Source organism: Anastrepha ludens, chromosome 6 (assembly GCF_028408465.1).
Source record: "Anastrepha ludens isolate Willacy chromosome 6, idAnaLude1.1, whole genome shotgun sequence".
NCBI lineage: Eukaryota > Metazoa > Arthropoda > Insecta > Diptera > Tephritidae > Anastrepha > Anastrepha ludens.
The window spans coordinates 104,988,684-105,016,017 of NC_071502.1; the positions used below are offsets into that span (position 1 = coordinate 104,988,684).

The 27,334-nt window shown below is 37.6% G+C and overlaps 1 protein-coding gene across 1 annotated transcript in view; it reads left to right on the forward strand.

Annotated features, from left to right (window-relative positions):
* The window catches only part of LOC128866548 (protein singed wings 2), a 28,076-nt gene extending 1,119 nt beyond the window's left edge, over positions 1 to 26,957 (forward strand). The window contains exons 2-8 of the mRNA XM_054107369.1: positions 17,634 to 17,792; positions 17,970 to 18,138; positions 18,232 to 18,388; positions 18,461 to 18,603; positions 22,503 to 22,682; positions 24,163 to 24,321; positions 24,389 to 26,957. Coding sequence (XP_053963344.1) covers positions 17,634 to 17,792; positions 17,970 to 18,138; positions 18,232 to 18,388; positions 18,461 to 18,603; positions 22,503 to 22,682; positions 24,163 to 24,321; positions 24,389 to 24,772 — 1,351 coding nt within the window. The 3' untranslated portion in view covers positions 24,773 to 26,957. The remainder of the gene's footprint in view (positions 1 to 17,633; positions 17,793 to 17,969; positions 18,139 to 18,231; positions 18,389 to 18,460; positions 18,604 to 22,502; positions 22,683 to 24,162; positions 24,322 to 24,388) is intronic.
* Positions 26,958 to 27,334: the final 377 nt, after the last annotated feature.

Here is a 27,334-nt window from a genome sequence, read left to right on the forward strand (position 1 = left end):
AATCAAATGAAAATAATGCCCTTCTAGTAAACGACATTTTAATTGATCAGAAAAGCCAAGACGAACATCAAAGCAGTAACAAATATGTCAACTTACAACGCAAAGCAAATTTTGTGATGTTTTTTTCACCGGCAATAAGATTTTTGTTGAGCTGGCTTTGCTTAGAAGCGATGCCAATTTCTTGCTTCAGCCGGTCGTAAATTTTATATCTTATAAAAAGTTACTAAACTAAGGAAACTTCATAAAAATTCAAAAGCTACTCCACTCGCGACTCTTTTTGTTTTGTGATATGCTCGAAAATATTCCAAACGAATGGGTTAAGAGGCGCTAAAATTTAAATAAATAGTGTGAGAAATTTGAATAAATATTTTTTTATATTTGAATGGCACCTATTCTTCTAAATAGTGAAGCCTCGATAAAATGAGCCTTGTTATCATAAAAGACTTTATGTAACGTATGATTTGCTGAGTCCCTCCAACATATCTAAATACAATTTAGACTAGACATTCTTTAAAGCCAATAAGTTATTCCTACAGACAGTGCCAGATAATCAGTATCATAAACTCGCATTCCGATATGGATTGCTTGACGATTGCATAATGTTTGGAAGTATCGAAAATTTAATTCTGAGATAGATGCTGAGTTGCCCAAACTTTCCGTTTATTGAAAACATGTTTAGTATATCTGATGGTTGCAAAATCCGCACGTGATTGTCAAGAAGTCAATGCTTGCACACAGAGTGACAGCTCCATGGTGATTTTGGAATAATTTTTCCTATGCTGAAATCAACCATATGAGTTAAACGATTTTTGGAGACAAAAAGATGCCGCGAAATATCACACAGTTCAATAAAGAATCCATTTCTTCATGGTCGCCGTAGTATTGTGCTATAGCGCGTCAGACTTTTTTTGTAGATTTTTATTTAAGACCGATGTTATCCGTTAGCAATATAGACCCCTAAGGTGAATATTAGCGAACTATTTGTGAGATGGAAGCAAAGGCCGTCAACAGGGTATTAGAAAATTGGATTGACAAGGTCAGGGTCACTGTCATGTCAGGTGAGGTCGGTTAGGTTGAGTGGCTGTCATCCGACACATTTAGACCTGAATAGTCCCATTGTGATGCCGCTGGAATTCATCCTTTACACTCCTGAGTCTTCTCTGAATCAACCTGTGGGTTAAATGTTCCGTTGCATAATTTGGCGTAGAATTAATCACCTCATCGGAAGATTTATAACTTTTGCAAATGGCGACGTACGTCCGTCATTTCTGACACAAGCCGATGAGGAGGTAAAAGTCAAAACAAAGATTTCCGTCACTCAAAATCTCAGAGTGAGGAGAGGTGTCGACTTCGCCATGTCTGTCAGTTCGTCCGTCTCTGTGCACGATAACTCGAACAAAAATTAATATATTTCTCCAAAAAAGTACAAAATTACTCAAATTTGGTAGAAATAATGAAACCAAAGGAATAAATACAATGCAAAGTAAAATTTTGGGAAAATGGCCAGTGCCGCGCCCATCTTTCGAATAAGCTCTTCGATCAATCTTGACAATTACTTCATACAACTCGCCCAAATTTGGCACACGTATTGCTCCCCACCTCATTTAGATCTGACATAAAAGTTTTTGTAATCGGATAAAAGCTACGCCCACTTTTTATAAGTTGACAAAAAAAGTTTCCTCCTGTCGCTATAACTTTCATTGTCTATGAGTTCGATTGATTCCAAAAATTAATAGCTAGTTGAAATAAAATTTCACTAAATTGTGTGCGGGTTTAAAAATTTACTTTGTTTAAGCGAAATCTGGTTTCTTTACTTCATGTCTGCTACGTTCGAGTCAACATGGATTCAGTGATAGCAAATTTTTCGTAATGAAGTCGTAATGAAGGGCTTTATTCGCAACATTTTTACGACGTACTCAGTGATGAGGCTGATTATGAGTACTTAATATAAAATGGACGTCGCGATGTCCTTCAGCTATCAGTTCCAGCATCTGTGTGACTACTATTCAGAAGTGCACTGGTTCGAAGACCTGGGCATGAAACATCAATTGACAGAAAATGTTTTTTTCTAGTGGCGGTCGCTTCTCGGCAGGCAATAGCAAACCTCTCTATTTCTGCCATGAAAAAGATCTGCGTAATCTCATAAAAAAACCATCTGCCGTTCGGAGTCGGCTTAAAACTGTAGGTCCCTCCATTTGTGGGACAACATCAAGACACACGCCACAAATAGGAGGAGGAGCTCGGCCAAACACCCAAAAAGGGTATACGCGTAATTATAGGTATATTTCCCAAAATAAAAAAAGTAATAATTTTTTTCTGATATGGAAACTGTAAAAAGATTTTAGCCAACAATTTTTGTTCAATTCTGCCAAGTAAAAGAATGTCTCTTATGCCTTCATATTTGCATCTAATCAAAGACCTATATTTCCTATATTCGAAACACAAACAAGTTCACTGAACTCAATTAAATTCCAAACGACAATTATAGGCTTCCTTGAGTACCCCCTTTCGCTTCTATGCTTCTATGCAAATACTTACATTAGGGGCTCACCAAAAAATGTTGTGGTTTGTCCAGCGGTTGTCCATACAATTATTATATTTTAAGACTCTGACTAAAATATTTCGAAAACTTATTATTATTATTATTATTTTTGGAGATATATACAATATAACCCTAACTTAATTAGCACACTGGCTACTAGGGCCTTCAGGGCTTAATGACGATTACAAAATGAATTATTTCTAACTGTACAATTTAAATATGAACCACCCTTTATGGTTAAATTTCAAGGGCCGATGTTGAATGTGAATCACACCTAAACGTCAACGACACCGTTGGACTTCTTTCTTTGGGGTTATTTCAAAGAAAAGGTGTACGTCGGTAAGCCAGCAACAGTTCAAGAGCTAAAGGATGAGATAATTCGGCACATTAACGGCATAGAACCCCTCAGCGTCACCGAAAATTGGCCCATCGGATGGAGGTGTGCCGCCGAGGCCGCGGCGGCCATTTGGCCAATATTTTGTTCCACACATAATTGAGCCATACCAATATTATCATAATAAAGAGAAATGATAATAATTTCCTAAAAAAATTTTATTTTATTCAAAATCAAGACCGGCTCTTGAAACTTAACCACCCTTTATTAATACATTTCATAAAATAGTAAAGGGTTTTTCAATTGGCGCGGGTCGATTTTGGCGCCCTGTGGCAGACATTTTGTTTTGGTGACATCTGTCAAATCTTTTGAATACAGTTGTTTATGACAAATCATCATTACACGATTGAACAGCACGTTCAAATGATAAAACTTTATTATCAAAATGAGTGTTCATTAACGCAAACGTTGCGCGCATTGCGCCCATTTTTCGGTTGACGTGGTGGCCCTTCCAATTTCTTATGACCCATATTGAACCATATGGATCAAGACGACATGTGGTTCCAGCAGGACGGCGCTACGTGCCACACAGCAAACGCCATTTTATTCCATTTCAACATCTACCCGCCCTTATTCAAAAACCCTTTATATTTTAATCACATTGTCAAAAGTAACATTATTTAATAGAGTGGATGGTACCATAGTTCCGAATGCAGTAGTCCGTTTGGTGGTTAGTAAAGGTCTAGGATGTGTTCGATTGAGAGATGGCATCCAGAAAACTGACAAGTCCGGGAAAGAGAGCCGAGGAGAAGATGTTCGTGTGTTAGTTTAGTATGACCGAGTCTCAGACGTATGAAAGTTGTGATCTGGTGTTTTGAAAGGGAAGTTGGGAATAGGGATTTTTTACAATCAGGATTTTAAATTGATTGGTTTTTAAATTGAGACCAATCAACCTTTTTCAAGTGGGAAGAATGGAGGTTGATAGTTTTAAGAATGCCCTTCACTTCCTGCATCAGCTTTTATATTTCCAGGGATGCCTATGTGGCAAGGTATCCATAGAATCTTTATTTTGTTAGGCAAACGACAAACGACAAACGATCTGATTATCATTAGATATTTTTTATCGCTAGACAGACTGACGAGCTGTCTGTACATATTAAGAATTTTCCATTATTATTTGTGGCATTTTCGAAAACTTATTAAGATTTATGGGAGCAGGACCGATTTGATAAAATTTGTTTTTAAAAATATTTTCACAAAAAATCTCCGCAGATAATAGAAGAGTTGATGCTTAAAAGGTCTCCATAAAAATGTTTAAAGATTTCATCAATGGCATCAAAATAATGAGAGTTTTGAATGCTATTTTTGACTTTTTTTGGATGATGGGTTCAGCGAAAACTTGACTAAAACTTAAAAAGCAAAATAAATAAAACTTATAAAAAAGCCAAAACTTGACCTATTTAGACTTCTAAGGCAAGAAAGGTACTTTCTCACCCTTTTCGCCTCTATCAACAGATCTTCGTTCCGTTAATAAAATTTTGAAACATTTTTATGCAGACATTTTAAGTCTCAGCTCTTCTATCAACTGCGTAGAAATTTGGAAAAATATTTTTAAAAAATAATTTTATATGAAAAAAACTCGATTTTTGGAGGTATTTTCCAAATCAATACAGTACACATAAATCTTTATATTTTTCCGAAAGATTTTGAAGAAAGTTTTAAAATATAATAATTAAATTTTATAATTCCGAAGGCAAAATAGTACCTATTTTTTTTTTTTATGTATGTATGTGATCCACCCTAATGAAAAAATGTATACATACATATATATGCATTTGTGTGCCTACATAAAAAACTTCTTTCACAAATTTTCATTAACAATTTGTTTATATTTCACCAATTATTTTATTTCCCAATTGTTATTGTTGTCAAATGTGTGTTTGAAAAGTATTAGAGTAATCACTTTTATTGGCTTTTATGATGCAATTTTTACTGATTAAAACAAATTGATCCGCACGCAAATAAACAAACAAAGATCAGACGAAATATGTGTGCGTCTACTTTTCTAATGTTTTCCTAATGTTTACGTTTGTACGTCTTTTTTAATGTCTTCAGGAAATCCAAACACCATAAACTTTCACAGGTAGCAGGAATATAAAGTTTTTAATTTAACTGTATCTGTGTATATACATAATTGTAAATAGTGCCAATTGCAGGGATTTTTTATAGACATTTGAAAATAATGGCATTTTGCCAGTGTCTGAAAAGTCTGAAATCTAACGAAGTTTAAGTTTTCATCAAAGCTGTCTGAGATATTGACATTTATGAAATACGATCGGCATTGCTCTTAAAAATTTAGTTTTTTAATAAAAAATGTGAGTTTGTAAATGTAAAAAATGTTAATTTTTTATAGAGCCTCTGAGAGCCTATTGTACTCATACAATTTTTTTTAAGTCTAATTTTTTCAACCTTTTTTCTAGATCACAAAATTGCCAAAAATTGTTTTGAACATTTAGAGATTTGGAAATACTCATAATTTGAGAATTATTATACTGTACACTTGCGATTTTGTTGGCAATGCTTCAAGCGATCGGTGCAGTTCTCAAAGCCTCGTTCGAATTTGTGCAGTTCAATTCCGTTAATAGCTTGTCTATTGTCTTCCATGAACGCGTCCAAAGTGGCTGGGTTATTAGCGCAGACTAAGGACTTGACGTAGTCGCAGAGAAAATAATCCAGCGGTGTTAAGTCGCATCATCGCATGATCAGCTAGTAAACGCTCGCCGTGAAATGACCCAGTCGTGAAACACCTAGTTCACAATTTCGAGCATTGCATCGCTTGTATGACATGCAGAGCCATGCTGTTGGAACCACAGCGTGGATATCTCGATGTTATCTCAGTGGGGGTTCCTCAGAAATTCGAGTAATGTCGCTCTATTCGGAGAACCATTGAGGCTATCGGTGTCTCTTCCCTTACTTCCATGCTGTAAACTCTACCAAATATTCACATTCCCATGGCAGCCAGGTCTACGTTACGGAAATGACTCGGGTTTTTCCCGACCAAGGACTGCCGCCCCAGTAAACTAGCCCTTTCTAGTGTACTGTACCCACACCAAATATTCAATCTTTTCAAGTTCGCTTGAATAACGACATAAATGCTGAACCAGAAATGGGTCTCTTCCGAGAAGGTGAGAAATTCACTTTGCTCAGTACCACGACGACGAAGTTGGAAAATAGGAGAAGGCTGACAAAGAAATGTTTTTTTTGTATTTGTTTTTGACCGAATACAGTAGGCGGCCGCCTTAGCCGAACAGGTTGGTGCGTGACTACTATTCGGTAGTGCACAGTTTCGAAACTCAGAGCAAGAAAGGCAAAAAGATACAGAAAGTTTGTTTAATTAGCCCTGGCAGGCAATAGCAAACCTTCGAGAGTATTTCTATGTCCAGGTCTCATTTTCGAGTGTTCCATGAAAAAGTTGCTCAAAAAAAAAAAAAAAAAATCTGAAATTAGTGAAACAACATCAAGACGCACGTCGCAAATTCTAGGACGAGCTCGGCCAAACACCCAAGAAGGATGTACGCGCCAGTTATCGAATGGAACAGCAAAGTGGGGGTTCCAATGATCCCGTTATGGTTATATGAACGTCGAAGGTGCGGCACGCTCTGATAGACCAAACTTCGAAAATATTGGTAATTCCATCGAAATCGTCGAAAAACGCTCAGACGCTTCAGATGTGGTTAACCAGTGTATGGGAAAAGTCTTAGCTAAACAAAAAGTAACCAAACGCCAGCCTTGCATACAATTCGTTGATTTTATGCTAAATGGATAACCAAGACTTGCTAGGAGCACATTATGGTTAAGGAAACCCAGCGAACTCTGATCGTCATTAGACTTGTTTTGGAACACTGACGCGATTTCTGAGTGCTCTTTGCACGACCTGTGAAATTTTTGCAAATGGGCCCTGGCACTCTATTCCAATTATCATAGAAATCGCGAAGCGATTTAGCTCCTGCGATCCCTTTTACAATTCTTTTTTAACTTCCAAAATGTTAGCACCGAATGAGGTGGAGTACGACCGCACTTTCCAAATACGCTCTTAATTTTGAATCCGCAGTAACCATCTCTTCTAACTTAATTACCTTCGTCTTTTTGACTGGCGCGATATTTGCGTGAACGAGTTTTACAAAGCGCCCCAGTTGTTCCTTCCTCGTGATAACCGGCGGAAGTTGGACACACCAAGTGAAGCCAGATCCTTCTCGACCTGATCTTTTCACCGCAAAGGAGGCCTTCCTCTTCCTCTGCTACCATCAGCTGGTACCGCAACGAATACTTTGAGCGCCGGAGCGTTTCTATCCATTCGGGCGAGATGACCTAGCCAGCGGAATCGCTGGATCTTTATACGCTGCTCTATGTCTATGTCGCCTTAAACCTCATACAACGCATTGTTTCATCACCAGTGATACTTACCGTCGCTAACGTGCGAAAGAACTTAAACATCCCCTCATATTACACAGATTTAATGGAAGCTGCTTAGCCCTCTTAAGCGGTACAAAAATGCTCGCCAATTACTTCTTTTTTTCTGCACGATGCGGCAGTGTATCTGTACACACCCTTCTCTGTCCAACCTGAGCTGAATCTTTTACGAGTAGCATTGAATAGAAACACAATTCAAGCCCAGGAAATATTCGCTGTGATAATCTCTGGTGTGTTAGCAGAGAAGAGATGATGCGTCGGGTCGACCAAATCGAAAAGACTTTGCTTCACTTTTGAGTGAATACTGCACGAAAACTGCACGACGACTAGTAAGAATTGAAAATAATAACACAATTTGTGCAAACTCCCCGCTGCTCAAAATTGGGTCTCCGCCACTGCATTGTTCACATATTTGCTAAGCACACACTTAAAGACTTGAGAGTTTGCATACAACTTAGGCTTTCTAGTAGTCTTAACTTATCTGCTCGAGTTCTTAATTCTCATTTGCCCCATAGGCATTAGCTTTTTTTTTTGATAGCCACTAGTAACTCACGGTGGCCTTCTTCTATTACAGTTTGTGTGGAAAAAAATTGCATATCAAATCTGAGCAGTAAACTTTGTGATGGAACAGACAATAAATATATGCCCAGTATATTGTAATAAAATATATTTTATATATATAAAAAGTAGCGTAACGGTAATAAAACTATATATTTTGCGCAAATTCACTGAAGCTCTACTGCATAAAAGTGACCGGCTCTGTTTGTTCGCGACTCTGATTACTTAACTTCAATTTTGGTTTATTGTTTATCCGACTAATTTTATCGCGAGCCATTGTTTGTGGTAAATATGTGCACAAGTAGGTTTGTATAATAAATATTTTATATATAAATATCTGCTCACTATCTGATCTAATATTACTGATTTCGTGCATTTATGCATACAAGTGTACTTGTATATGTATGTCAAGAGCTTAGCCATGGAACATACCTGCATACGCATTATAAAGATAATTTGATGAGTAAGGCAGGACAATTAGATTTATACCCCACTGTTTTATAAATATGCTAAATTAGGTTGCGATAAGAAAATTCTACACTATAAATCATTCTAATGAAATTACAATTAATTTTGCTTAAATCGATGAAGTTTGGTGGCACCTATCAACATATGCAGGCATGCATAAATGCACATTTTTTTTATATGGAGAAAATGCGCAAGACCGTTAGGGGAAAAAATTATAAAAATTTACACATTTTTTGACTAAAACTGCACACCGAAAAATTTCCACAAATTTCAATTAAAAAGCGTGGAATTCTGATGGAAGGAGTTGCCTCACTTGGACGAAAGCGGTGAATTTTCGAACATTGTCTTTTCTGACGAGAAAATTTTTTAAATTGAACAAATCGTAAACTCCTAAAACGATAGGGTTTATTTGGTAAAAAATAGCAGGGAGCCATAACAGGCCAATTCGATGGATATTTTGTTCTTGATCAAAAGTTCGCGAATAATTATGGCACTGTGTAAAAGTACTCAGCTGGTGGGAGCAGAGGAAGAGGAAGGCCTCCTCTGCGTTGGAAAGATCAGCTGGGAAAGGACTTGGCTTCACTTGGTGTGTCCAACTGGCTGATGCGCTTTGTTAAATTCGGTCAAAATCGGGTAAGCGGTTATCGCGCCAATTAAGAAGAAGAAGTGTAAAATCCACGAGTTGTTTTCTCACAAATCTTATCTTTTTTTGCAAGTTGCTTCGCGTAAACATTTCTTTGAGACGTCCAAATAATAGTCCTTATTAACTCTCAGATCATTGGGAAAAAATTCATGGTGTGTAACATCAATGTAATCCATAAAAATCGTTAGTATCGCTCTCTTTTTTGACTGAGAAGGAGGAGTGTTTTTTTTTTTTTTTTGTTTTGCTTCATTTGGAGCTCTCCACTCACTCGCCTAATGTCTAGATTGCGTGCAGTGCTCATAAACCCTGCTACTCGTCTCCAGCAATGATTCGTTTAACAAATTTTGGGTCGGTCCATTTCCAACCTTGGAAATCATGTCTTTGGTGATAGCAATGCACCACTTTTTTTGAATGAAATTCAGGTCCTTTGGCACCAACTTCTCATCAACACAGGCAAACCCAAATCATTAACAACAATGTCCTCAAGTCCTCTCCCAGCTCTCTGATGGTTAATCGATCTACTTTTTGTTCATTTTATTGAGTTGGTGGGATTGGAACTATGAGCTACTCCAATCAGGCCAATTACTCAATTGGGTTCTCTACTGTCAACAACCGACTAAATTTAAGTAGGATATCTTCTCTGGCAGCTACCGCATAGCCCTGACCAACCACCAGGCAACTTTGTATCATCAAATATTTTCAAGCATTTTCAAAATTTTCTTCTTGTTTCGAAATTCGCCTCAACAGAAACTTGAGAAAATGATTTGCCAATAGGGAAGAGAATTTTTTCATTTGTTGAAATTTTAAATAAAACATGTAAGAATTTATTTTCTTTCAGATTGATTTAAATCGGCTAACCCTACATATGTCAATTTCAGCCTCGAAATAATTGTCAGAATATTTTACTTGACCTAATACAACAATACTTGAGCTTTCATTAAACCCTTTAACAATTGTATTACTTCATAATTTTTATACTTTAGTTTATTTCTCACATTTGGGCAAAAAATCAAGAAATAAATAAAAGCAGCAGCTCTGGCGTTGATCAGCTATAGCACGCATGGCTTCATGACGCTCAAGCTATTTTCGTACTTGTGAAAATTAAAAAAAGAAAAATTTTTTTCTCCATTGTTATTCTTGCGTTTTGTCATTTTCTTTTCAATATTTGGCGTTAAAGTGTTAATTCATCTGTCACAAGTTTCAAGCAAATGTCAATTGACAGAGTTGTTCAACGCTTAGGCAGACGCAAACTTCGATTTACGCGTATTTACGTACACGGACACCTTTGTCGGAATACAAAATAAAAAATAAAAAAAAAAATACATACCCACTAGAGAAATTTACATTTGTAAAAAAACTAATAATGGAATATAGTCAGTGAGTGCTTCATTTATTTATCGATAATTTTCCCTCTTAGGTTATCACCATTAAAATCAATTAATTGCTTATATGAAAAGCCAAACTAACTTCAAAGTTTGCCTTTCAATTTCCCGACTGGGCTGCTTAATACGAAATTAAGATTCGATACTTAACCTATTTTGCACGCTTACCCTAAATTTTTGTGTAAACAAATGTTTAAATATTTAGCGTTTAATTAGCGAATTAACGAATTTGATTTTTGAATATATTATAAATACATTGTTTACTCGTATATCGGGTGTTTTTTTAGATGCTTGAGAACTATCGATAACTATGGTTTGACAGTTGAGAATTCCAGGTCAACATGAATCGTTTACCAAATTGTCGAAATTTACTTTGAAAAAAAAAAATTGTTTCCGAAGTTCATAGAGCGAAGTTTTGAAAAAGACGCAAAAATGTCGATTCGCCGTCGCTCTCAACTTATGGGGTTTTGTCCTTCGATAACGTGAAACATTTTGCATAAGAATCTTGGCTTAAATAAAATTAATAAATAATTGGCGCGCACAATTCTAATAGGTGGTGTGCGTCTACAAGTTGTTTCAGAAATGGAGCGACCTACAGTTTTAAGCCGACTCCAATCGGCAAATAGTATTCTATGAGGAGCTTTTTCATAGCACAAATACACTTGGAGGTTTGCTATTGCCTGCCAAGGAGGGACCGCTATTAGAAAAAAACTTTTTCTATTATTTGATGTTCATTCACGGAGATTCGAACCCTCGCACTTCGAAATGGTAGTCACACACCAACTCGTTCAAGAATCTTGGCTTACGGTCAATACAGATCGTGCACGAACTGAAGTCAAACTACCATCGTTTGCGTCGCACTTTTGATGATTGGGGTCATTTAGATAGAAAAAGTTTTCGAAAATTTGACTGATCGAACGGGCCGTGTAACTCGTAGCCGCGGCGGACATATGTCGGATATCATATTTAAAAAATAAATGTCATGGAATTATCTACCAGATTATAATAAAAAAAACTCATTCGAACAATGTTTCAGTTTTGTTTTATCAATTTAAGTTCTCAAGCTCTTAAAATAACACCCGATTCATATCATTCACGCTCAATTTTTAGATGCACAAGTAAACTCGTTTCACTGAAATAGTTTAATTTTAAATTTTTGCTTATTCACTATTCTTTAACTTCTGCAAATACGAGGTGTGACTATCGAATAATGAGACTGATTTCATTTACTCATTTCAAACATTTTTACGTATTGTCATCTGTCTTACACAGTGCAAGTTAAACCAGCTGCCTAACAAAAGACATGTTTTTCACATTTATGTTTAGTACACCCTAGTAAATTGCCATGAATAGATTACTGCTCGAACTATGGTTTAATAAATAGATGAAGTAAGCTAGCAGCCTTAATCGTATTCAATAACACAAAAATTTCGAATAGTTATTCCTAATTTTTGCATGTAAGCACTTAAGGGTTAGTTAACGTCAAAAAATCATACATCACTCAAAAAATGAGAGGGCAAAGTACAGAACTTTTTGTAAACAAACAAATTAATTTTTTGCAAAATCTAACAACAACAAAAAACGAGATTTTATAAGGTATACTTTTGGAATTTCTTTTTGGAAAACACAAAAATTTGTAAACAATCACAGCTGTCGGTTTTTGCTAGTGATGACAAATACATAGAATGAATTTTTGGTAGACAATTTTCGCTACGCTCTTGATTTGGATTGATGGCTAATTTTGTTATCGAACACAACTATTGAATTTCTATTTTGTGACATTCGACTACCTTACATTAGAATACAATATCTACTGGGTTGCTTTTTCAAGAATTTAATATTTACGTATTCGAATAGCTAAAAATGGTTTAAAAGAGAAATCAGATATCGTTTTGGTAGCATGCGCAATGTAAGGGCGAATAATAAAGGTAAAAGCTCTCGACGTCAATGGCTGGTTTCTTTTCAAAACACTTAAGATTTCGACACTAGCACTTATTTTGCACTAAAAAAAATGGCATAAACTCAACCTCATCTTCACTATATGAAGTGCCTCGTTTTAAGCTTACAAAATATTTCGAAATATTCACCAAATTTAAAGGTGCACTTTCGCCTACCATTCATAAACTCTTACTTCAATAGGATAAAAAAATGTTCAAACTTCCCCCCATAAGTGCTTCGAAAAATATAAGACCTATACATTTCATACAAAGCAACGTATACATAGGTATATCAGGGCAGTCCATAAATTTGTGCGTATTTTACCCATAACTTCACTTTTGCACGATTTTTGCATACAACAAATTATTCGCGGAACATAACGGAACTATTTATATTTTCTTTGATATATGTATTGTGCATTCAACAAGTGATTTTAATCGCCGATACGCGTATAAGAGGCATATTTTGTATTTTTTGTATAAAAGTGGTAAAAATGCAGCAACTGCTGCTGCAGGAATAAAAAGTGTTCATGGAGAGGATACCGTGAGGGTAATGACTGTGCAAAAGTGGTTTTCAAAATTCCGAAGTGGTAACTGCGACGTAGAGGATGCCCCGCGCGCTGGTCGTCCTGAAGTCTTTAACTCTAACGCCTTGCTTGAACTCGTGGAAGCTGAGCCAAATTTGATATGATAGCTCAGAGGTTAAATTCATCGCATGGACCAGTTCACAGGCACCTGGTTTAGTTTGGAAAGGTTTCAAAGCTGGGAAAATGGGTTCCGCATAGACTTTCCGTCGCCTTCAGCAGAGAGTGAATGTGTGTTCTCAGCTGCTACAATGGCTTGAAAATGAGAGTTTTTTGAACCCTATCGTTACAGGTTATGAAAAATGCGTCCTTTACAATAATCCTGTTCACAAACACCCATGGTTAGATAAAGATGAAATACCAGAACCGACCCCTAGAGATGGCCTTCACCCCAAGAAGATTCTCCTGCCTTTTTGGAGGGATATGGCCGATATTGTTTATTATGAGCTTCTGGAACCAAACCAGACGATAGCTGCTGAATATTATTCCCATCAGCTATCAAACCTGAATGAGGCACTTAAAAAAAATCGACCGTCTTTAGTGAGTAGACGCAAAGTTTTGTTTCACCACGACAACGCAAGGCCTCATAGCGCAAGGCAAACATTAGGCAAGCTGAACGAGCTCGGATGGGAGCTAATTCCGCATCCACCCTACTCTCCGGATATTGCACCTTGTGATTATCACCGTGGACTTCAATCCCATTTGAGTAACAAGAACTACTCCTCAAAAGAAGCTATAAAAAGAGATATCGATGCGTATTTTGGCTCCAAGGACAAACAGTTTTTTGAGCAGGGAATTAAAAATTTGCCTAAACGTTGGGAAGACGTTGTAAATAATGAAGGAAAATATATTATTGATTAATTAATACTTTCAACATCTTTTTTATTAATTTTAAAACCACCTTTAAAAAACGCACGAATTTATGGACTGCCCTGATACATTTTGAACGTCACCCTCTACATAGTTATTCCCTATACCAGAACAATAGCCTTTGCGGAGATTTATTTTCAAACTCAGTGTCCAACATCCGTAATTGATATAATACATAAAACTGGTAAGACCAGGGGCCGGTTCGTGTTTATTCACATGTGAGATCACTTTTGATCAGTTATGTTAATCTAATGCCCATTGGCATTGTTGTTATCAACTCACTCTCAGAATGGAGTTAACTCAACTTAGCTAGCCTAACAGAAAATTTTATGTTAACAGAGATACTCACTTTACAAATCTTAACATTTTGCTTCGAGCAGAGAATGTTAAAGGAACTCTCTCCATTAACATTCTCTGTTGTAACTATTTATTTACATATAAAGGGTGGTTAAGTTTCAAGAGCCGGTGTTGATTTTGAATAAAATACAATTTTTTTAGGAAATTATTGTCATTTCTCTTTATTATGATAATATTGGTATGGCTCAATTATGCATGGAATAAAATATTAGCCAAATGGCCGCCGCGGCCTCAGCGGCACACCTCCATCCGATGGTCCAAATTTTCGATAACGCTGAGGTATAATTGAGGTTCTATGCCGTTAATGTGCCGAATTATCTCATCATTTAGCTCTTGAATTGTTGCTGGCTTATCGACGTACACCTTTTCTTTCAAATAACTCCAAAGAAAGAAGTCCAACGGTGTCGTTCACGTTTGTGAGGTTCACATTCAACATCGGCCCTTGATATATATATTTTTTCTGTAATAAACGCTCTAATTACTCTCATTTAGCGGAAATCATAAATACTAAGAAAGCAAACCAAAAACACGCAACTTGTTACATAAAAACCCGCAGAGCTCCGTATATAAGTATATACAACAAAAGCAATGGCTTCAGCTAACACTAACTTATCAGGTCCAATTAGTTGCCCAGAAATGTACTCAATGCCCTTTTTTCTAATACTGCTCTATTTGTTTTAATTTTCTTTGTTCTAATTTTCCATTTTAAAAGTTGCAGTAAATTTTGCCTACTGGTACTTCAGGCTAGGTGAAGCATTTGGGATTTAATTCGGCTATAAAGTAAATAAATATTTTTCAATATTTTTTATATTCTAAATAGTAAATCTTCAGCTTCATAGGAGCCACAAAATGGTTCCACGAAGAAAAATAAATAAGGTTCCCGTGTTTCGCAGTTTTAACACAACGGACCTGTAAAGTCTAAGTGAGTTAGTCGTAACCAGTAAATATTGTCATTACACATGGATCACAACTTTATTCAAATGTCTTGCACTGCTGGCTTTGCAATAGCAGATTCTGTACCTCAAATTGTTTGGTACATTTTCACGGCACTTCTCACCAATGCCTACTTCAATATATTAACTCCTGGATCATCTATGGTTAGTTCTAGGGCACATATGTAGGTATTACTAGAAACGAAATGGCAGATAAATTCCCTTCCTTCCCATTTATAGGCTCAATGCCATTTTGTAGTCTAGGAAAGGATTATATTTTTATTATCTCTTATTCAGGAATTCTAGCAGGGATTGTAGATTGAATTTTCATTTTACTAACTTGAGAATATAAGAAATACCAGAATGACACTAAGTCTCACACAGCCCTCCTTATACTTCGATCCGAAACGATGATGTCAATACGATTTTGGCATTTTTGATGTTAAAGAAGCACCTCGCACAGACAGGCCCGTCGTCGAAAATGTCAAGGAAATCACAGGAATAATTGAAGCATGCCAGTCAGCTAGTAGTCGTAACATCGCCTAGGAGCTAAAGATTGACCACAGTTTTAAACCATTTGCGCAAAGCTGGATTCAAAAAGAAGCCACAACAAATAGCACCAAAAACTATGTTGGATCGCATTTCCATCTGCGAAGCCTTGGCGGAACGGAATGAAATCGACCCATTTTACGTATGGTAACTGGGGTGAGGAATGGGACACATCTGACAATATTGTGCGAAAACGATAGTGGCCAAAAACGACGGTGGCCAAACCAGGACTAACGGCCAGGAAGGTTTTACTGTAAAGTTTTGAATTTCACGCAAAATAAAAAAAGGACTTCTCCAAACTAATATAAAGGGTTTTTCAATTGGCGGGGGTCGATTTTGGCGCCCTGTGGCAGCCATTTTGTTTTGGTGATATCTGTCAAATCTTTTGTTTATTATTCAGTTGTTTATACCAAATCATGATGGCTAGTTACACGATTGAACAGCACGTTTAAATGATAAAACTTTATTATCAAAATGAGTGTTCATTAACGCAAACGTTGCGCGCATTGCGCCCGGGTTTCGGTAGACGTGGTGGCCCTTCAAAGTCGACTCTTCAACGTTTGGTGGCCAAATTTGAGACGACCGGGTCAGTAAACAATCAGCCAACACCCGTACGTTCATGGAACGCAAGATCAGCCGAGAACATTGCCGCGGTCCGTGAAAGTGTACAGCAGAACCCGAGGCAGTCTATTTCTCGCCGTGCACAAAAACTTGGCCTTTCGCAGACTTCAACTTGGCGAAATTTGCGTCGGGACTTGGGCCTACACCCGTACAAGATCCAACTGACCCAGGAGCTCAAAGTTGATGACCATAGACAACGCCGTTTGTTCGCTGACTGGGCTTCGAATCGTTTGGAAGAGAACCCCAGTTTTGGGCGAAAAATCATCTTTAGTGACGAGGCGCATTTTTGGATGAATGGCTGTGTTAACAAACAAAATTGCCGTATAGGGGACGACACCAATCCACACGAGGTTCACGAGGTAATAATGCATCCTCAAAAAGTTACCGTGTGGTGTGGATTTTGGACCGGCGGCGTCATTGGTCCACACTTTTTTGAAAACGACGTTGGTGAGGCGGTCACCGTCAACAGCGAGCGCTACACAACGATGATAACCAATTTTTTATGACCCATATTGAACCATATGTACCTAGACGACATGTGGTTCCAGCAGGTCGGCGCTACGTGCCACACAGCAAATGCCATTTTATTCCATTTCAACATCTATCCGCCCTTATTGAAAAACCTTTTATATATTTAGACCTTATACTCTTTTTGGGTGTTTAGCCTTCTCCTATTTGTGGTGTGCGTCTTTATATTTTTCCACAAATGGAAAGATCTACCTACTGCCTCCGAATGGCAGATGATTTTTTATGAGGAGCGTTTTTCATGGCAAAGATACACTCGGAGGTTTGCCATTGCCTGCCGATGAGCGATCGCTGTTAGAAATAATTTTTTCTAAAATTGGTGTTTCGAGCCTCCGCACTTCCGAATAGCAGTCACGCACCAACGCATTCGGCTACATCGACTGCCTGCTTCTTCGTTTTATTCATTGTTATTTTGCATTCAGATTAGATTCCTGATTCCGTATGTGCATATGTATGTATGTATTTGTGTATATCTATATATGTGTATACACCTCGTACAACACACGTAAATGCATGTGAAACCAATTTGACGCTGTTGACATTCATTCAACCCAGTTATTAGTTGAGCAAACATTTCAGATTACATTTAACAAACTTCCCGCAGATAAATATTTGCCTAGTCCATTTGTGTATCGCCCAGTAAAGCTATCATCAGCAACTAACCGAGCTAACATGTTTTCTGACGCTCGTAAAAATTATCACAATGCGATTGTGTTGTGGTGGACGTGATGTTAAATATTGGATTTCCCTCAAATGAGTCTAGACTCCTTTTCAACCCTTCTAAAAAAGCAGAAAATCAGTTCTGAGAAAAAAATGCCTGCAAAATTTCTCAAAATCTTTTATTTTTATTTTTGTATTTAGAATTGCGAACGGTGAATACATCTCACACCATTATCAGCATAACTTCACTTGTGTGGACTGGAAGCGTGCCCCCGAGGCAGCGGTTGGCAATTGCACGCGCTATGGACGCTACGGGGCGTTGCGCTGCTATGGTGGCATTAATAATTTGCCAGCAATACCGTAAGTGAGCTAATTAGAAAATCACACTTTTTTTGTAACATAACTGAATTGTTGTTGTAATCACATTTACTATCAAATATTTGTATTTAAATATTTGCGGCGTGTGCTTTACAAGAGCTTTGATGTTTACTTTCCATTTATTTTTAAATTTCTTTATTTGCTCTCCCAATAAAAAAGCGAACAAAAAGTGCAGCGCCTAGAGGAGATCATCTTCTGCGGGTGGCCCGAACGTGCATTTAATCCGCTCACCGATTTGCAGCCATTCCCGAAAATACGCTCGCTCACGATCGAATACAGCGAGCTGCGAGAGTTCGTACTCGATTTTCCCGAAATGTTTTACCTGCAGGTAAATTTGCAACAAAAAAAATGTTATTTTGTTATCCAAAAAAATTATTTATAATGTTTTTTTTTTGTTTGTGTTTTTTTTTATCTCCCTCAGTCCATCAACATATCGTGGACGAATCTTTCGCAAATAAACGCTCGCACTTTCAAGCGTGTGCACGCCTTGCGTGTGGTCGATCTCCGTTGGAATAAGCTGGTGCAATTGGATGGTCCTCTCTTGCTGCCGCGCTACTTTGAAAAGCTCTACTTAGCTGGCAAGTATTCTGTTGTTCGTAGGCTGGTAGATGTGTTCTGTCATATTTTAATATCCATTAGTTCTTTCGTAGAGAATCCATGGAACTGCACACGCAACTTTAAGTGGCTGCTGATACCCGAGAAGGGCGAAATGGTTGCTGATCGTGATGAGATCATATGCACGGATAAAAAGTATAAGGAACGTCACATGTTGACTGTGATGAATTACAAGGTGGTAAGTACAAGGTGATTCAATAAAATCGCTGATTTTCTTTTATAAATAAAATACAACAAAATTTGTAAAAATTATATGAAACCAAAAATTTCCATAACTTTTTCGCATAGCTCGGACTGTGCATCATTTTTTTAACGCGTATATTTCGTTCGATTCAGCTCTGAAATCGTCTCACGTTTATCGGCATAGATCATACTTTTCACGTAGCCTAAGAAAAAGAAGGCCAATAGAAGCAAATCGTAAAAGCTCGTTGGCCGGTTGACCTCGTTGTTTCATAAGATAATGTTTACCGGGAAATTTGTTCGAAATAAAGTCTTTCATGCGCTGTGTGGCAAGTGGCATCGTCCATCGTCCGACTCCTTGCCATCTAATTCATGAAATGAGGTTGTCGCGCTGGTCTACACTTTGTTCAACAACAGCAATGTTTTCAGTCGAACGATTTGTACGAAGAGGTTTGACCTCATTCATCCATGTTTTGCCATTTATTTCGAAGGGAAGATTGTGAGGCTCTTAACAGTGAAAAAATTGTTTAACGCTAATATCCAACAATCATCAGCATGCGGAATCAAAGTAAAGCCCTCTGAGGGCTATGAACGTCCATCAACCTGACAATCCGCCAATCACTGCTTCTGGCCGAGTGGAAGAGTGTTTCTTCAACAGTCGGCTTCACGTTATTGGAATGGCATGCCAGAGACTGGGCACACTTCAGCAGCATTCTAAAAAAAGGTGAAGAATGTTCAAGATGTTGCAGCGACAACAAGCATAATAAGAAAACAGGTGGGAGGACTCTTCCCTTGCTATATACCTTTCGCGGTCTTTCTGTTGGTTTAGCGCTACCAGGAGCTCCTTTCATATGGTCGTTTTTGGTATCGCCTAGAGCTCTTGCTTTGCTGTCTACTAATTTGCTTGAGCAATGTCGTGAATATCTTGAATACTGAATATGAATCAGAATCAGAATCTTAATAACTCTATGCATTTACTATATGAGATGAGTGGTATTTTGTACTGCTAAGCTCTCTTATAGATTCCTTACTCTTGACTATATGAAATACTAGCAAACCCGGCCCCCTTCGCTGGGCACACTAAAATAGACTAACTATGGTTTAGAACAGAAAATATATGGTTTTCATATTATTTATTTCTTTATTCTTTATTCAAGCGCTTTGGCATAAACATTATTTTTTGTTTTTCTATTTGTTTTTGAGTAAATATAAAATATAAATTGAAAATCAGGAAAAAAGAAGATTGTTTTTAAATTTCAAATCAACGCATATGAATAAACAAACGTCTTTTTTCCTGATCATCCATGAATTTTTCTTTTCAATTTATATGTTTTATTAAGCATTGGAGCTTTTTTAACCATTATCCATTTATATTTTTCAAAAAAAAAAACGAAAAAAATTGTTTTTTCCACGAACACATAATTTCATTCGGATTTCACATTAAATTCTCAAATTTCGTAAGAAATTATTCACTGTTCCAAAATCCACTCCAAAAAAATTCACAAACAATTTTTACATGTTGCACTTACGTTTTTTCCTTATGGCATCCAAATCAGAAAGAAATATTGACACATTGTAACTCACACTGTCAATTTGACAGTTCAGTTCCGCCCCAAGCGTTAAAAAAGTAAGCGACATTATGGCTGGCTCAAAAGAACGCTGTACCCGTTGCCACTGCTCCGAATTACAACCAAACTTTACGAAACCCATTTTCAATACTTACTTAACAATGTGCATAAGTTTGGTTTAATTCGGTGCAAAGACACGGCGGGTCCACGTTTTGGCATATATTTCGAGACCCTAGTCATCAATAGGTATGAAAATTACCCCATATTAAAGCACTTATCAACAGCTTTCATTTGATACCCATATTGTACATACACAACCAAAGGTTACCTGGGTCCACGTTTTGACCTATATCTCGAGACCCCAGTCACGTAGCGGCATGAACAATACTCTGAACTAAAGCATTCACCAACAGCTTCCATTTGATACCCATATTGTACATACACATCCGAAGGTTACCCGGGTCCACGTTTTGACCTATATCTCGAGCCCTATCCACCAATAGGTATCCAAACTATACGGAAACCATCTTCAAACACCTCCTTAGCAATGTGTGTAAGTTTGGTTTAATTCGGTGCAAAGACACGGCGGGTCCACGTTTGGCATATATTTCGAGACCCTAGTCATCAATAGGTATGAAAATGACCCCGTATTAAAGCACTTATCAACAGCTTTCATTTGATACCCATATTGTACATACACAACCAAAGGTTACCTGGGTCCACGTTTTGACCTATATCTCGAGACCCCAGTCACGGAGCGGCATGAAAAATACTCTGTACTAAAGCATTCACCAACAGCTTCAATTTGATATCCATATTGTACAAACACATTCTAGGGTCCACGTTTTGGTCTCTATCTCGAGACCCTAGTCACGGAGCGGCATGAAAAATACTCTGAACTAAAGCATTCACCAACAGCTTCCATTTGATACCCATATTTTGCATACACATCCGAAGGTTACCCGGGTCCACGTTTTGACCTATATCTCGAGCCCTATCCACCAATAGGTATCCAAACTATACGGAAACCATCTTCAATACCTTCTTAACAATGTGCGTGAGTTTGGTTTAATTCGGTGCAGACACGGCCGGCTAGCGAACACACACAAAAAGTTGACTTTATTTTATATATAAGATTTTTTTCAGTTTGTGTCCGAAAAATCCAAATATCTTACGGAACCCTATTTTTTTCCAAAATAAAATGTAATCCATGTTACTCTTGGATAATGTAGTTTTCGAATGGTGAAAGAATTTTTAAAATCGGTCCAGTAGTCTTTGAGCCTATTCGTTACAAACAAACAAACAAACAAACAAACAAAGTTTTCCTCTTTATAATATTAGTATAGATGATTTGAAGAGTAGAAATGGGATCTGGCTTCCTCTTACCTCTGTTGTATTATATCGGGGAGGGAGACTGGGAGGGAAATTGGGAGATAGCTATTGCCCACAACTTATCAACTGCTTTCATATGCTAACTGAGGTTTTCTGCAAATCATTCTGTTAGTTTTTTTAATTTTCTCTTATTAATAAGATTCTAATTTGCAAACATCTCTTCTTTCCTCTCAGATGATACTGGAAATGGTAATGATTGTACAGGTTAGGCTAAGGGCTTTATGCACTGCGACCAGATGATTGATCTGTTGTGCGCCTCTGAGTGCGTAATTTTTATAATTTACCAAACCAGCTCCTTAGGAGCGACCACATGTAAGTCTTCATCCTCTAGTAGATACAAGCCCAGGATCATGTATCTCCTGTGACCTAATGCTTCACAGTTGGTGATTAAGTGTTCCTGGACTCCTCTTCATCACAGTAGAACCCGCATAAACTAGTGCTAGATAGTCATTTTGTATTGAAATGTTTATTGCATGCAAAGTGGCCTGAAAGCGCTCCACACAGCAATCTGAGGCTCTTTTTATCTAGGGTTAGATCATTTCAATTTTCCTCTGTTTGTATTAAAGTTCAGAAACTTTTTGGAGCGCTTAAGGCTGTTTCTGCCTTTCCAGTATTCCTCGATTTTTATTTAGATCCATTTTTGGTTTCCTGTTTTAGGTAAGCCGTAAAATGCGGTTGGTCCAATAAATGGCCCCACCGTTCCTTTTTTGGCTCAAACGTCTGTTTTGTCGTTCCTTTCGTGTCTCTCATATCCTGGAATCAAGGAAATCTTAAGAGTCGCCAGTTTGTTGAGTCACATTGTCACACTCTATAAGGGGTTTTGAATTACACGTAAAGCTATTTAAAGCTTTGAGGACTGACTGACTGGCCGAAAATACTTTAAGCTTTACTTTTTCAAACCCTATTTTGGATACGATTTCCACTGTTCCCATTTCAGATGCTCCGCACAGAGTGCCAATCACACGCGGATTTGCAGAATTGCACCTGCACTATGCATCACATCATACCAAAAACTCACATACCACTCTACACGATCAACTGTAGTAATCTGCAATTTCATGCGATGCCCAACTACATACCGGCCAATACAACGACGGTATATTTGAATGATAATCAGGTAAGTTACAGGCACTAAGGTTACGTTCACACTAGCAAGTAAATCACTGAGCTAAAATGAGTACATAAACTAATGAAAAATTTTACAATAATGTAGAAGTGATGGGTATTTGGAGTTAAAGCGCACTTAGAGAGACGGAATATAGTATGACAGTCGATTCCAGGTTACCGGATTTAACAGATGGATCGAAAAGTCCCGGGCCTAACAAATAAAACACGTTTTTCTTTGTTCAAAATTAATTTTATTCATCAACGTAATTTCCATAAAGAACAACGCAATCATTCCAGCGCTGCTCTAACATTTTAATACCACTTTACCACTTTTGTAGAATGCTTTATCTTTTGCCTTAAAACAGGCCTCTTCTTTTGAGCAAAATTTCCTACCGGCGATCATTTTTTTAAGTCTGCGAACAGCCAGTAGTCGCTGGGAACCAAATCGGGCGAAAACGGTAATGTGGGAGCAATTCGCAGTTCAATTCATGTAGTTTTGCCATTGTTTTGATTGGCTTCTGACACGGTGCGTTGTCTTGATGAAACAAACGCGGCACCCGCTTTGAACAGAGCTTTCTCATAGTCAAATGCTCATGCAATATAAAGCCAACACGTTTGATATCTTTACGATGCCAGATAACTCACGCAATTTCACTTTGCGATCATTCAATACGATTTTGTGGATTTTTTCATGTTTTCTGGTGCTACCACCTAATTTGGACGTCCAGTGCGTTGTACATCATCGATGTCTCTGCGGCAAGGTTTGAAGTCAGAAAACCATCGTTTTATTGTTGTTTCTGATGAAACGGAGTCCCCATAACACTTTCCACGCCATTGTTTCGCTTGAACGGTATTTTTTATCATCATGAAACAGTGAAAAATTTAAACACGAAATTCTTTTTGATCTATTGTTTTGAAAATAACAAAAGTAGCGACACTCTTAGCTCGATAACTCACTAACTAATGAATTTGCCGTGTGGAGTTGCCTGTCTCCCAGGGCTCGCCTTCTCAGGTGGCGGATGGGAGAACGCTCGGCAGATATGCAGGGTAGGTGGGAAATAAAATACCACTCGCGGACCAAAACAGGCAACACCTACTTGTAGGTTTAGGTAGTTTGTTTAACCATCACCAAGCTAGGATAGGCGGGCTAGCAACCTACTTATTCGGATCTTAATTGCTAACGAATCGTTGACGCTCTATGCTCTATAAGGAGTTAAAGGAAAACATATACAAGTATATATAATGACTAAAATATCATGAAATTTTAACAGCTGTCTTTTTAAGGTTAGCGCTAACTGAAAAAAGGTGAATGTCTTAAAACTAGTGCCATCAGCCCATGTGTTATATCCGGCTGAAGACTGCCACTCCAACAGCATTTCCCATGCATGTATGAGAAATTTTTGTGCTGCTATAGTGTGAACGTAGCATTGGTTTGATATATTATAATTTCTTTCATCTGGATTTAAACTGGGTTTCCTTCTTTTTTTCAGATCACCGATGTACTCCCTTTGCGCAACAATCCCACTTATCGTCACGTGGTGGATGTACATTTGGACAATAATCGCATCGAGAGCATCGATGTGCTGGAGGGCGGCTATTGGTTTGAGCACTTTCGCTTGCTCAGCTTGCGCGGAAATAAATTGCAAAAGGTGATATAAATATTGAAATTGAAAATCAAATGAAATTAACCCCGCACCATCTCATCTCCTCCCACAGATGCCCGTTTATGCGCTCGATAACGCGCTCGACGATAACCCGAATGCGAATCTATTGCTACTTAGCGGCAATCCCTGGCAATGTACCTGCATCTTTACGATGCGCTTCCGCGAGATACTCATGAAATATATCGAGATAATGCGTGACGCTGGCAACATCACATGCAACTACAAGCACATCAGTCCGTTGCGGCGTGCTAATGTGTTGGCGATCACGCGTGAGGATGTCTGTAAACCGGAGGAGGAACCAAAAATATATCCACTGGACTTATTGAATGGTGTATTGGCCTTTCTGATAGTGCTGATTCTGAGCAAATTGGCGTATGACTACTATCACTATAAGAATTATGGGCGCGTGCCGTGGATTGTAATGAAGTTGCCATAAATGGATTTAAGGAAGCTCAAATAGCAAAAAACAAAATGTCTCATTTGTAATTAGTTCACATTTGGTGAACTGAATTAAGTTATGTAAATGGAGCTTGACATTCAAGAGTAACCAGAATTGCATTATAAACAGTTGGATTGTAAGCTATGAAACAAATGTGATTGTTAGAAATATTCCCTATGATATATGTATGTATGTATGTATGTATAAGTATTTGTGTGCTATTAGTTTAGAAATTAGAGCTTTTTTTCAAAATCAATATAAAGCTGCTCCAGGGATGAGTGTAAACGAGCAGAGTGATTATTAAAGACACGCCAAAAGAAAGAAAAAGGACTGGCAGTATTACCGTTCGCACAACTGTCGGTTCTACGTTACGAGAACGACCCGGATTTATATTCGGGTAAGGACGGTCACTCCAGCAGCATTCCAAAAACATTTATGGAGAATATTAGATAATGTTACAACAACAAAAACACAGCAACAGCAGCAGAAATTCAGTATTACAACGAATTGAGTCATGAAGTGGAGTAGATTAAACTACTACTTATTGCGTTTGGACGGACACCTACATACCAGATTTGTATATGCCTAATATAAGATGTGCCATGAGCCTAATTTCCACATACATTCAATTCACTTGCCGCCTCAAACTATTGGGTTGTTCGGAGAGTAATTTCGTTTTTTTTTTTTTTTTTTTTTTGTGGTGAACATGAAAGACGATCTCAAACCCAGGCCTTTCAGGTGGTCACAAACAGTTGAATTCGATAAATTTAACCTGTCATCGATCTCACGTGTTGTTATTCGTCGATTTGCATGAACTAATGCCTTTACCGCGTCTTTATCGGCTTCAACCGGCCTTCCAGAACGTGGTGCATCTTCGACATCAAAATTGTCGGATTGAAATTTGGCAAATCAGTTCTGGCACTGGCGTATTGTCAACACATCTTCTCCATACACATCGGTTAATTTCTTTCTGGCTTGAACAGCATTTTTACCTTTTCTATAGTAAAAAAGTAAAATATGACGAGAATACTGCTTATTGCTTTCCATATTTAAAAGAGCACCGACCAAAAACTACTGCGAAAAATCAATTGAACTTATTCACACACAAGCCTTTCTATATCAGCTATCAAAACATGTAATGACAATGCGACTTAAGTGTGAAGTTAGCTGTGAAAAAATACAATTAAATCCTCTGTCGGGAAAAAGCGAAATTACAACCCAATAACTCATCTAATACCCGTCTGTCTTTGGTCCCACCATGATGAAACGGCGCGTTTCGAGCACCTATTGCTTATTGCAGGCCACTTGGTCGGTGCTTCACTGGAGTAATGCCTAGTAATTGCTGCTCCAACAACAACAACAACCCCGTTTGATATGGAATAAAAAGAACAAATATGAGCAGCCTCTTATTACTTGTTTTAAGTATAAAACTCTTCAAATCAAAACTCCTTGACCGATCTTGCAAGTTGGTACTGTGTAAAACAGCAGCTCGATCTGTTTTGTGCTATGGAGCCGAAGGAAGCACATTTAGTGAAAAATACAAGGCAAAACTACAAAGCTTTGAAAGTGAAATTCTCAGCTCAATATTTGGCAAGATCAGGAATTGAGCAACCAGCGCATACGATGGACTGATGAACTGGAGAAACTAATCAACAGCTAAAATATAGTTTGTTGCAGCGAATGAGATGGCTAGGCCACGTTATGAGAATGGACAGTTTAAGAACCTAAAGAAAAGTTCGAAAGGCGAAGACAGACACCAACAAAGCAATAGGAAGATCAAGATCGAGTTGGATAGATGGAGTGAAAAAAGATATATAGCAACTAAAACTGGAGGTAGAAAACAACATGCCGAGCAGCTTGGAGGCGTACTCTTTAGCAGCCCAAAACTAGCAGGAAACTGTAACGCGAAACGATGATGAGAATGAAGCTGTAAGAAATTTTTTTTTTTGTTGTGGTGTACGCAATCTGTCGGCCATTGATCTTTCATGTCCAAGCGATAAGAAACTGCAATTAATTTAACACAAAAATGCTTAGCTTTAAAATACGAATATAGAAATCTATAGCGGCGAAAAATGCTTTGTCAATTAGTCTCATTTTATTAGAAAAATTGTATAAGTAAAAAACAAAGTATTTTTAAATTGATAAAACTCGTTGTTGTAAATAAAGTTTTATAGGCATTTAAGTAAACCAAATTAAGTATTTAAAATTACTTTTAAATAAATAGAAAAATATCCAAAAATACAATTTTTTTTTTAATTTTTTGCTTCTCATAAAGTTATTTTTTTAAATAAAATTGACAGCTCTTTTTGAAAATATTCGAATATATTTTTGAAGAATAGCTGGAATGAGTAATATACATATTTCTTTTGGAATTTTTTTATTTTATTTTTTTCTCCCGCAATTTTATTTATTTTTTGACGTGATAACGTCTTATAATTCGATTTAACAGGCTGCACGCACGAAAAAATGTGTCGTTACCTTGCTCATTAGTGTCACCTTGCTCATATGTCGTTACTTTGCTCATTGCATTGAATGAACTGCAAGCGAAAGCGCTGAACG